The sequence below is a fragment of the Brassica napus genome, chromosome C1, assembly GCF_020379485.1.
Source record: "Brassica napus cultivar Da-Ae chromosome C1, Da-Ae, whole genome shotgun sequence".
NCBI classification, from domain to species: Eukaryota; Viridiplantae; Streptophyta; class Magnoliopsida; order Brassicales; family Brassicaceae; genus Brassica; species Brassica napus.
The window spans coordinates 29,132,175-29,144,421 of NC_063444.1; the positions used below are offsets into that span (position 1 = coordinate 29,132,175).

The 12,247-nt window shown below is 40.5% G+C and overlaps 2 protein-coding genes across 2 annotated transcripts; one reads left to right on the forward strand and one right to left on the reverse strand.

Annotated features, from left to right (window-relative positions):
- Positions 1-580: 580 nt before the first annotated feature.
- LOC106441595 lies at positions 581-2,485 on the reverse strand. The gene is made up of 5 exons (XM_048743829.1): positions 2,024-2,485; positions 1,720-1,782; positions 1,303-1,638; positions 770-1,000; positions 581-703 (listed from the first exon to the last, which is right to left on the reverse strand). Exons 1-5 carry the CDS (start codon positions 2,483-2,485, stop codon positions 581-583), a joined length of 1,215 nt encoding a protein of 404 aa, XP_048599786.1.
- Positions 2,486-9,675: 7,190 nt separating this feature from the next.
- LOC106443731 (aldehyde oxidase GLOX-like) lies at positions 9,676-12,006 on the forward strand. Its single transcript, XM_013885284.3, has one exon. It carries the CDS (start codon positions 9,905-9,907, stop codon positions 11,561-11,563), a length of 1,659 nt encoding a protein of 552 aa, XP_013740738.2. The 5' UTR covers positions 9,676-9,904; the 3' UTR covers positions 11,564-12,006.
- The last annotated feature ends 241 nt before the right edge of the window (positions 12,007-12,247 follow it).

The window sequence follows — 12,247 nt, forward strand, 5'->3', positions numbered from 1 at the left end:
ACCAGGGAGTCTTCTTCCTAAGCCGTTGATGTCGTCCTCGTCGCTCTTAAATTCCCGGTACTTGTGGGACAACTGCCGAGAAAATACATGATCAAGAAACACAGTCTCTCGCTCCTGAAATGATGTGGATTATCTTGGTACCGTTGCCTCAGTACATTAATAAAAGCATCCATATGCTGCATATAAAACATTACAAATCAGAGATACTTATCAGACGACTTACGCTTAAGTCGTCTAGTAAGTCTTCTGTTATGTCTTCTAGAGAAGACTTATCAGACGACTTCCGGAAAAGTCGTCTGATATGTCTTCGCTAGAAGACATAACAGAAGACTAATTGGTAAATCGTCTGTTAAGTCTTCTAGAGAAGACATAACTACTGGTAAGGGGAAAACTAGAAGACATAGCAGGAGACTTACTCCGTCACTCAGGCATTCTAAGAGGGTTCGGAGGATGTGATAAAACCGACTTGGACATCTACGTGGTTTTTTGTCCCTAGGTGTTTTAAAATAACTGCAAACACTAAATGTAGATAAGCAGCATTTTTTGTATACTAAAGGAAGCTATTATGGGACATTCTCACTTACGGATCAAGTTTCACCCAATCAGTGAGCATCTTCGACATCTTCTTGTCAATGGGTGCAAAAGGATCATAGCCTTGACCAACCCTTTTGTTTGGAATGATCACTTTGGCAGTGTTATTTCCCTTAAAAGGAGTTTGCTATGAGGCAGCAAGTTTCCTTGCTCGCTCACTCTTTCCACGGACATGTACCATAGCAGCATTCCTCTTTCTCTGCCTTCTAGTTTCCTCCTTCTGTAAATCTGAATCAGTGGGTACTCCTTTGTCAAATACAAGAACGCTAGGTTCACCACTTTGTTCTGTAGGTTTCCCCTCAGTGGGTACTCCTTTGTACTCATTTGTTATCACAAGACTCCGATCTTTCGAGGAACTCGGTTCTTGGGGGTCATTATGTCGTGCTTTCGCCTCATTCACGCTTTCGCTCTGCAATTTTGATGTACAAAATGTGTTTATAAAATATTAACCAAATATCCAATTCACACATCAAACAAAATCCATACATAAGCAATGATCCAAGCACACTAGAAACAAACACACATGTTCCAACATACAATGATTCAACCAAGCACATCATTCCTTATTCCTAAAATTTTGCCTAGTCAATCTCTTCTCTGTGCTTTTGGGAGAGGTTTTGGTACTAACCCCGGGTTCGTGCCCACCCTTTTCCGGATTTGAAGTTGTGAGTTGAAGTTCATTAGATGCAGTCCCTTTTTGGTGATTCTCACCTTCTTCTCCACAGCTTCAATCCAATCCCCCAGCAACTTGATCTCCTTAAGGCACATCCCAAACCCATCCCTCATGACATCAGCTATGTCCCTCAAGCTTTTTTCAATATGCTCCTTGGTCATCCCACCAACAGACGTAGAAGCCTCAGCAGAAGGCACTTTACTAGCCTCAACATAAGCCTCTTTAAGAACCTCTTTACTAGCTTCAATAGAAGCCTCTTTACGAACCTCTTTACGAGCTTTCTTCTGAGGTCTTGCATTTTCCTCCTTCACACCACTATCTGTCTCTGCTGCACTCACTTCCTTCTTCACACTCGGTTTAGTACCGGTGACTTCCTAGCAATCCATAGTCCACTACCAATTAGCTTTCGCATTAAACATGACTTTGATTATGTTCTCTGCGGTCGGGTCCTCTACATCAAAGTCCCATCGTGGAAACATCTCAGCAAAGTCCTTTTGGACGAAGTTGATCACGCTAGTCTGGAAAAATAAAAGATATAAACTCAGATAACAAAGAATGAAATCATCCTGAAAAGACTTCACAGAAGACTTTAAAGTAAGTTGTCTGGTAAGTCTTCCAGAGAAGATCTCGCAGAAGACTTAAAGTTAAGTCCCCCAGACAACATAACTTTAAGTCTTCTGCGAGGTCTTCTTTGGAAGACTTACCAGACGACTTACTATAAAGTCTTATGTGAAGTCTTAGGGAGTGAAGTTTAGATACATGTCTGCTAATGGCCTCTTTACAAAATCTGCGTCCTTTGCCACCATTGTAAGCCATCAACAGCGGAGACGTTCTGTTTGGTAGGGGATGCCCATAATTAGCACCAAATTCTGGCAAAGCAAAGTACACCCATACCTGGAGAACTTGAATAAACCCATCAACAGTGTATGAATTTGATTCAAAATCTTTTCCCTTCAAAGACTCCATCAGCACCTTAAACACCACTCTCCCCCAAGGATAATTCTCATTTTTTTCTAAATCCATCACTAGCCTTGCAAGACTAGCCCGTGTAGCGGTTGAGTAATTTCTCCCTTCAATGAATCCAGTGAAGATGGCAAGGTATCCGAGCCGCATGCGATCATCCCGAGACCACTCCTCGCATCTCCTAAATGCTGCTTTTATCTGTTCAGTAGTTGGCCCAGCATCGACATCAACATCCATCATCTCCCAGAAAGCAGCCATCTCCTTCGTAACCTCAACCCTTGGATTTTCCAGGTCCTCGATGTAATCGCAGTTCAGACCAATAAGGTGTTCAAACTCTAACAGTGAAAACCTCACCGGTTGTGGACCAACGAGACTCCAGAGCTCATACTTCTTCTTGATGTTAAGCTGGAAACCGAGCATATAATGAACCAGCCTTGAAGCCCAACCAAAATTCAGCTCCTTGAACTTGATGAACTCTCCCAACTTCCACTCCTTCAGCTCCTCTTATTCGTCAGCGTTTAGAGCTCCCCTTAGAGCATTAAATAAATTCGAGTCACCAGTGTGATACGAAATGCTCTTATGTGTAGGGGTCTCTTCCCCTAATGTATATATCCTCTGTGGGAGTGCTGGTAAATCCATTTTCTGGCCTGCAAAACAATCAAAAACAAGCATCTCAAACACATAAGAAACACACTATTCTAAATACAAATACTGGAAGACTTGCATGTAAATTTTAGTGAGAAGACTACTGAGACGACTTCCAGGAAGTCTTCTACAAAGTCTTACACTCTGGAAGACTTCCAACGAAGACTTAGGTCGTCTGGAAGACTTCCAAGAAGTCTTCTACGAAGTCTTACACTCTGGAAGACTTCCAAGAAGTCTTCTACGAAGTCTTAGACTATGGAAGACTTCTAGGAAGTTGTCTGAGTAGTCTTTCTGAATAAATACAAAAATTGTTTCTTTAAAAGATGGATGACTTACAGTCGGAGAAGATATGGTCTCCAACGAAACCAACGGTTACAGATCTGCAAAAATCGATGGGAAAAGAAGAATAAAGACTACAATTTTTAGGGTTTTACCGCGGCTAAACGCTTTAAGACAAGAGAAATAACTTACCGGCGGCGGAGTTCAACTAGACGCGGTTTCAGATCTGAAACAAAGGAACCAGATGGTCAGTTTAAACTACTAAATACTCTACTCCATGAAGGAGAAACAAGATTCATCGTAAGAGGAGAGATTACCGGCGGTGAGAACGAGGAAATACGAGAGATTACCGGCGGTGAGAAATCAGAGCGTAATCGCCTTCGTAATCGCCTCTGGAGAGAAACGGCGCTAGGGTTTTGGAAAGTTGTGAAAAAGTGAAAAAATTGTATTTATATGTCTGGTAAATTATCCAGTTAGGTTTAAAAGTATATTGGTAAATTAAAGGATTTGGTCCGGTATGGACGACTTCCCTGTAAGTTGTCCATCTAAAATTATTCACCACACGACTGGACCCTAAACTAAATTAACAAACTAAACACTTCATAAACTCAAAATAAACTTAAAATATGTTTACTATACACACAAATAATCACATGTAGGTAAAAATTTAATTTTTCAAAAAAACATTTAAGCCATCCAAAATCTAACCCTAAGAATACATACAATGCTACAACATATGTTGCCAAACCCTAGACCAAAGAATATCATGATTCACTACTTACACTCATCTATGTTGAAAGAAATTCAATTTTGTTATATTTTAATTTATATCACTTAAAGCTGTTTATAATTATATGATTTTAATTTTTCGCATATCAAATATTTTTTACATAATTAATAAATTATTTTTACGATTAACTATATCATAAGACTTCCCTGGAAACCGTCTAGAAGACTTATAGTATCTCAGAAAACTCAGGCGACTTTCTGGGGCTATATTCGTAAAAATGAATTCTGTTTTTTGTTTGGTCACAAGGGGCTGGTTGTAATTTCACAAGGCTTTTAGGTTAGTTTTTCTAATGATTCAAGTTTGGGTATAGGTTTGTGTTTAAAATCAAGTTTTGAGTCATATTTGGTAAATTCTCCAAGATTAATACAAAGATGTTTGATTAATTTTATGTTTGCATATAGACATATGATTAGGAATGACAAAGTGGGTACTGGACCGCGGGCCCGGCCTGTTAGGGGTTTGTGCGGGGCGGGTTTGGGGTAAGGATATCATGACCCGCAAAAAAGCGGGCCTGGCAGGCTTGAGCTTGCTCTGGACCGTGTTCTTTGCGGGACGGCCCACATGACCCGCGGGAAAGCCCACATGACCCGCAAGTCTAGAGTCTAGACACTTCGTTTGCTTTCTTCCCCGCATCACCTGAAACAAAAAGAAAGAGGGAGTGAAAGGTGATGGTCCGATGGAGCTCCGACGATGACCGTGGGAAGAAATGGAGCTCTGTCGACGGCCGTTCGATGTCCTAGAGGCGAGAGTGCTTGTGGTGACCACATCGTGTTCGGCCTTCTCTTCTTCACCGAGACACCACCAGAGCTTCTCTTCTTCACCGAGAAACCACCGGAGCTTCTCTTCTTCATCGATCTACCATTGAATGCTGAAGCTTGTCTTCTTCATCGATCCACCACTGCATGCCGTGACTTCTCTTCTTCACCGAGCTACCACCGCATACTGGAGCTTCTCTTCTTCACCGAGAAACCACCGCATACTGGAGCTTCTCTTCTCCACCGAGAAACCACTGGAGCTTCTATTCTTAACCGAGCCACCACCAGATCTACTCCTCTGCATCGAGCCACCACCGTAGCTTCTCTTCTTCACCGAGACAACACCCGAGCTTCTCTTCTTCACCCAGCCACCACCGGAGCATCTCTTCTTCAGCCAGCCACCACCGTAGCTTCTCTTCTTCACCGAGACACCACCGGAGCTACCACTGGAGCTTCTCTTCTTCACGTTTCGGTTGCCTCCTCTACTTGGTAAGCATCTTGAATCTACTCTGTTTGCTAATATTCAAGCTTTCAAAACTGATTGTTTCTTTGTTAATAACTGGTTGTAGATTGATGTCATTGTTAGACTAGTACGAGACCGCATAGGTCCAGCAATGGTTACTACAGTTCAAAGTCAGGTACATTGATGAGATAGATCAAAGTCAGGTACAGTGATGTCTCAAGGACCTCGGGTTAGTGCTTCTTACGCATAAGTAGTAAGCATTGCTAGGATCACGGTTTAGATAGGGGAACTCAATGTTTAGATAGGAGTCACAGTTTAGGTAGAGAATGTTGTTTGAACTGTTGTTTGAGAATGTTGTTTGAACTGACTTAGAACTCGGGAATGTTTGAGAATATTGTTTGAACTGTTATTTGAGAATGTTGTTTGAACTGACTTAGAACTCGGGAATGTTTGTGAATATTGTTTGAACTGTTGTTTGAGAATGTTGTTTGAACTCGATCATGTTAATGCGAATGTTTGAGAATGTTGTTTGAACTATTGTTTGAAAATGTTAAATTGTTATTGCTGCTTAGAAAGCGATCACGTCTAAATTTTTAATTTTAAGTTTCCTAATTTTACAAAATTTAATAAAAAATAGGGATCAAATTAAAAAAACCCTACCTCAACTTAGGTCACGAGTCACGACTCTAGCCGTAAGTTAGTTAGAATTATCAAAAAAACTAGCAACATAGAAACGTGACTACGTGAGAGACGATGGGATCCAGAGACGACTCAGAAGAGCAGTTCACTTTGGATACTAACTACTCGCCACCAGCTACCTATGACTTGGGGACTCAACAACTCATGGCCAGACTTGTTGCAGAAGAAGAGATTGGTGATCTGAGAGCTGATGGTGTTAATGATGGAAAGAAGCAAGCACGGAAAAGAAAGCTCATTAGTGTGGTCAATTCAGAAGAAGAATCTAATCACACCCCCAACCCGATCGAGCAAGCCTCGCAGACAAACAACTTATGGAACAGCCACGCGGAAGCCCATGTTACAATCCACACTAGATGGTGGTAGTGGCTCGTCCGCACGGGCTTGTAGTCAGAAGAATGTTTCGTTGAAAGCCGTGATTAGGGGAGGAAGAAGAAAGGCATCAACTCAGGCCTTGTCTAGTGAGGCGCGAAAAAAGAAGGGGTCCTCTAGTCGGTCGCAGAAGAATAAGAAGAAGATTGAAGAGGAGATACCGGATTTTGATGATGATTTGGAAGAAGTTGAGTTGGACGAGGCTGAAATCGATATGGAAGACATGGAGAATAGGCAAAGGTCAGACGTTTGGAAGGATTTCACTGTGGTTGAAAAAACCAGTGGAGATTTGAAAGCTGTATGCAATCATTGCAAGAATGAGTATGCGTGGTATTCTCACTCGCATGGAACAAGTGGGCTGAGGAGGCATCGAACGAGATGTAAAATGTATCCAAGGAATGGAGGAAGGCAACAACAACTCAATACCGAGGGGAAAGTAGTATCTCGCAAGTATGATCATATTGTGTTTAGGCAGTTGGTCGCAAAGACAATTGTCCAGCATGATCTACCATACTCTTACGTGGAGTATGAAAGAGTGAGAGAGACATGGAAGTATTTGAATGTTGATGTTCAATTCATCTGTCGAAACACGGCGAAATCAGATGTGTATCGATTGTATGAAAGCGAGAGAGATACACTGAAATAGGAATTAGCGAGTCTTCCTGGACGAGTCTCCTTCACTTCCGACTTGTGGATGTCACTGAAACGTGAAGGGTACATGTGTGTGACAGCACATTACATTGATCAGAATTGGAAGTTGAACAGCAAGATCCTGTCATTTAGTGCTCTACCACCACCACATAACGGTATGAGTGTTGCGGTTCACCTTCTTGAGTCGCTGAAAGAGTGGGGTCTCGACAAGAAGGTGTTCTCTATCACATTAGATAATGCTTCAAGTAATGACTCGATGCAAGACATAGTCAAATCGCAGCTGTTGCTAAATGATGATTTGTTATGTGGAGGAGAATGTTTCCATGTCAGATGTGCTGCTCACATCCTTAACATGATAGTGCAAGATGGTTTGAAGGTTATTGGAGGCGCTTTGCACAAAGTTAGAGAGAGTATTAAGTATGTGCTAGCATCGGAAACGCGGGAAGAGTTGTTTGAAAAATGCGTGAATGCTGCAGGCATAAATGAAAACGCGGGTCTGATATTGGATGTGCAGACAAGATGGAACTCGACTTACTTTATGCCTGAAAGAGCCATCAAGTACCGTAAAGCATTTGTTAAGTTGGAGACATTTGATAAGAGAGGTTATAAAGTGGCGCCTACAGCTGAGGAATGGACGCGAGCTGATAAGATATGCCAATTTGTGTGCCCTTTCGCAGAGATCACAAAACTGATGTCAGGTTCTAATTACCCCACCTCGAACTTGTATTTTTATCAAGTTTGGTCCATCCATGAGTGGCTTCAAATTAATGAGTTCAGCGAGGATGAGGTCGTCCGAAAAATGGTGCCACCAATGAAAGAGAAGTTTGATAAGTATTGGGATGAAGTTAGTTTTGTTTTTGCAATGGCAGCAGTCTTTGATCCACGTTTCAAGCTTTCAATTGTCGAGTGTTGCTTAGGGAAGCTTGACATGAGTACACGTGATGTGAAGTTGAAGAACTTGCGCCAGAAGCTGAGTATTTTGTTCGACTCTTACGACAAAAAATCCAAGGCTAACTCACCGTCTACAGAGCCACGTGAGACGGTTCCACAAAATGCCAGTTCTGCAGCATCCATGTGACTGTTTGGGAACTACCAAGTGAGTATTTTTTAAATTATCAACTTTCTGTTTTTTTTTTAAAATCGTTTCTTATTTTTTTTCTATAATTTCATAGGAATTCTTTAAATTTCGCAAAGTCAACGGTGCTGCTACTGGAAAGACAGCTCTAGAAGCTTATCTTGATGAACCTCCTTTGGACATTGATAGTTTAGAGAGCTTGGACATTCTCCAATTCTGGAAAACTAACACTCATCGTTATGGTGATTTGGATGCAATGGCTTGTGATCTGCTCAACATTCCTATCACAACAGTGGCTTCAGAGTCCTCCTTTAGTATTGGGTCGCGAGTTCTTAACAAATACCGGAGCCGTTTACTCCCAAAAAATGTGCAAGCTCTGATATGCACAAGGAATTGGATCAAAGGATATGAGGCTTATGAACATGGTAAATATCTCACAATATAATAAGTTGAATAGTATCATTATCTTAAACACTAATTAACTGCAATTTTTTTAAATTTACATAAGATGAAATTGATCCTGAAGAGGAGACATTGCCATCTTTTGACTCCATTGCCAATGAGGAAAATGATGATGAGGAAGTTTGATATCTTGCTTGATTTGATGTTTCGTTTTCTTTCAATTTCTTGGATTTGTTTGAGTACTATGATTGTTTTTTTTTTGCTTTATTACATTGGTGTTTTGGTTAAGACAATATGAAAGTCCAATTGCTTTTCTTTTTGTTATCAACAAAGTGAATGTTGCTTTTCTAAACTACATATAACCGTAATGGTGTTTGGTCGTGTATAAAAGAAATGTGTAAGAGTATAAAATTTTGTATCCAAGTCGCTTAAGCACATCAATATTACGCAGAGGCATTAGAGTGGTTTACATCTGACTGCCAAAGTGCTAATTGGTACTCTGTCTCCTTTAGCATTTATACACTGACCATAATCTTATGGACCATACCTTCACTTTTTGTTGATATAAAAGCCGCCATCTTAATACCAGTGAGTGATGATCACTTTGGTTGCATTGAAGCATTTATATAGATAAGAGAAGAGAGGTATTGGGTTGACGCTATGGACGACTTGTGTTCTGTTTGTCTTAGCTTGACAAGTCTTATGGTTGACTCTTATGGTGTTTGGTGTTTTCTGTGACGTCTCGTACAAGCAGAAGCAGCTTGAAGCAGCTAGTATGATGTTTTCTGTGACGTCTCGTACAAGCAGAAGCAGCTTGAAGTAGCTAGTATGGTGTTTTCTGTGACATCCCTCGGGACGGCCCGCGAAGGCTTACACATTTTGCAGTACGGGATTGGGCAGCTAGTTTCAGGACCGCGTCCCGCCGTGTACCGCCAGAAGACAAACCCGCAGCGGGTCGGGACGGGACGGGACAGGAGAGCCCAATTGCCATCCCTACATATGATATAGACAAATGAGAAGATGAGAATAAGTAGAGGCTTTGATAACATTATCTTCGTGCATATCCGAGAAATGTAATTACCTCTAGGATACTAAAAATGTTATAATGTTCTTCCTATATGAATATGCATACAAAGGAAAAAAACTGCAAAAACATATATATAAAAAGTAAAAATTCCTATATCAAACGTTTAATGTGAAAAACAAATAGTATAATCAGTTATCTAGTTTTAATGTGCAATTGTATTACATATAATGAATCTAGTAAAGGGAGATCTTTTTTAAAAGAGTGTGAGGCGGATTCTCATGATGACACTTAAGTAATGACAATTGTGTTAATTACACATGAGGGTAAGGTTAATAAATAAAAGTGCTCCTCAAATAATAAAAGATATATAATAACCCCCAACTAATAAAATAAACATTTAAGTGTAAAATAATCTATGACAATATATAAGTGGACGCACCCCATCCAAATTCTCCAACAAGAAAATATACTACCAACCTCTAACTTAAAATTCACCATCAATCCAAGAACAGACGCGACACTATGATCAACTCCGAGAATGCCGTTATCATCCTCACAGCATTAATCTTATGCTTCTCCATTTCCATATTATCCGAACGTGAACCTATCCCGTTTCTGATGCAACTCGATCGATGGGAAGTATTGCTACCGAGCGTCGGCATATCCGCCATGCACATGCAACTCCTCCACAACGGCATGGTCATAATGTTCGACCGTACCGATTTTGGAATCTCGAATCTTTCTCTACCAGGAGGCATGTGTCGATTTGATCCTAGTGACACTGCGGTCAAGTTCGATTGCTCCACGCATTCGGTTCTCTACGACGTTGTCTCCAACACATACCGTGCCTTGAAAGTCCAAACCGATACATGGTGTTCTTCTGGTTCGGTTCTTCCCAACGGAACATTGGTTCAAACTGGTGGATACAACGACGGTGAGCGCGCTGCTCGAATGTTTACACCATGTGGTTATAGTGAAACATGTGACTGGATCGAGTTTCCTCAGTATCTAGCCCAACGTAGATGGTATGCCACCAATCAAATTTTACCTGATGGACGGATAATTGTGGTCGGGGGAAGAAGACAATTCAACTTTGAAATTTTCCCTCGACCTGATTCTCATCGTTATAGAGGATCAAGATTTGATTTTCTTAGGGAAACTACCGATGGAAGTAGCGAGAACAACTTGTATCCGTTCCTTTATCTCTTACCCGATGGAAACTTATTCGTCTTCGCTAACACAAGATCCATTGTGTTTGATTACAAAAGGAACCGGATCGTGAGAGAGTTTCCAGAGATTCCAGGTGGTGATCCAAGAAACTATCCAAGCAGTGGCTCTTCCATACTTTTTCCATTAGATGAAAGCAAGAATATTATGGAGGCTGAGATTATGGTTTGTGGAGGAGCTCCAAAAGACGCCTTTCCACGAGCAAAAAGCCAACAAGGATTCACACGTGCCACTTCCACGTGCGGAAGGCTAAGGCTAACTAGTCCGAATCCAATCTGGGAAATGGAGACCATGCCATTGCCACGTGTAATGGGGGACATGCTGCTCTTACCAACGGGTGATATCATTATTGTAAACGGTGCAGGAGCTGGTACAGCCGGGTGGGAAAATGCCCGTGACCCGGTAACCCGACCCGTGATATATCACCCATTTGATCGCCGCTTCTCAATTATGTCCACATCATCGCGTTCTAGGATGTACCATTCGTCTGCGGTGTTGTTACCGGACGGTCGGGTTTTAGTCGGTGGTAGTAATCCTCACATTTATTACAACTTCACCAACGTCGAGTATCCAACGGAATTAAGCCTCGAGGCTTACTCTCCTCCCTACCTCTCTTTCACGTCTGACTCAATAAGACCACATATATTGACCAACGACAAAGTAATCAGTTACAAGAGATTGTTCAACGTCAATTTCTCCATACCACAGTTTTTGACCATTGATCTTCTCTCTGTGAGGATAGTTGCACCTTCGTTCACTACGCACTCTTTTGCGATGAATCAGAGGATGGTGATTTTGAAGCTATTATCTGTGACTCATGAGGATCTAACGAATTCGTATAAAATCGATGCGTTGGGTCCATCAACGGCTGAGATTGCTCCTCCAGGATATTATATGATCTTTCTGGTACACGCAGGGATACCAAGTTCAGGTTTTTGGGTGCAAATTGAGTGAACCTTAAATTGAGGATGAATTGTCTGAAGTGTATGTTGCATGTTGAGTTTATTACGGCTAAGTATACATTAATACTAGTGAGAAATAACAGGAGGAATAAGAGATTAGGTATCTTATATAATGCATGACACATGAGCGACTCAGCCTGAGTCCATCTCATGTTGAAATAAATCACTATTATGGATTTCTTATCTCTTTCTAGAAAATAGATGACAATTACACTAACAATTACTCCCTCCGTATCATTTTAAGTGGTGTTTAGAGAGAAAAAAAATTGTTTCAAAATAATTGATGTTTTCATTATTCTAGATAGAATTTAATATCTATTTGAATTTTATGACCAATTACAAAATAATGAATTTTTTTTATTGGTTAAAATAGTTTCATTTAATGATATTTTGATGTAACCAAGATAAATTATATAGAATTTTGTGTTTTCTTAATCCATGTGCAAAAACCTTAAAAACCATTTAAAATGATACAGAGGGAGTAATAAAATGTAAGTATTAAAGAATTCCTATTTACGAGATAAAATTATTAATATTTTATTATAACTATAATATAGTTAAATTTTACTTTTTTATTTTAAATTGAATTATTGGCAATAGTTCGTATTAGGAGTGACATGAGGAATTCTCATCAGAATATTTTCATCATCCTAAAAAGAAAATACAGAGAGAGAGA

Excerpts from the sequence above, each read along its gene's own strand:
- LOC106441595 (XM_048743829.1), bottom strand. The coding sequence starts at position 2,485 with ATGGCTGCTTTCTGGGAGATGATGGATGTTGATGTCGATGCTGGGCCA. Across the intron at positions 1,639-1,719 it reads TTCCACGATGGGACTTTGAT|GAAGTCACCGGTACTAAACC; the intron begins GTAGAGGACCCG and ends ATGGATTGCTAG. Across the intron at positions 1,001-1,302 it reads TTGAAGCTGTGGAGAAGAAG|AGCGAAAGCGTGAATGAGGC; the intron begins GTGAGAATCACC and ends TCAAAATTGCAG.
- LOC106443731 (XM_013885284.3), top strand. The coding sequence starts at position 9,905 with ATGATCAACTCCGAGAATGCCGTTATCATCCTCACAGCATTAATCTTA.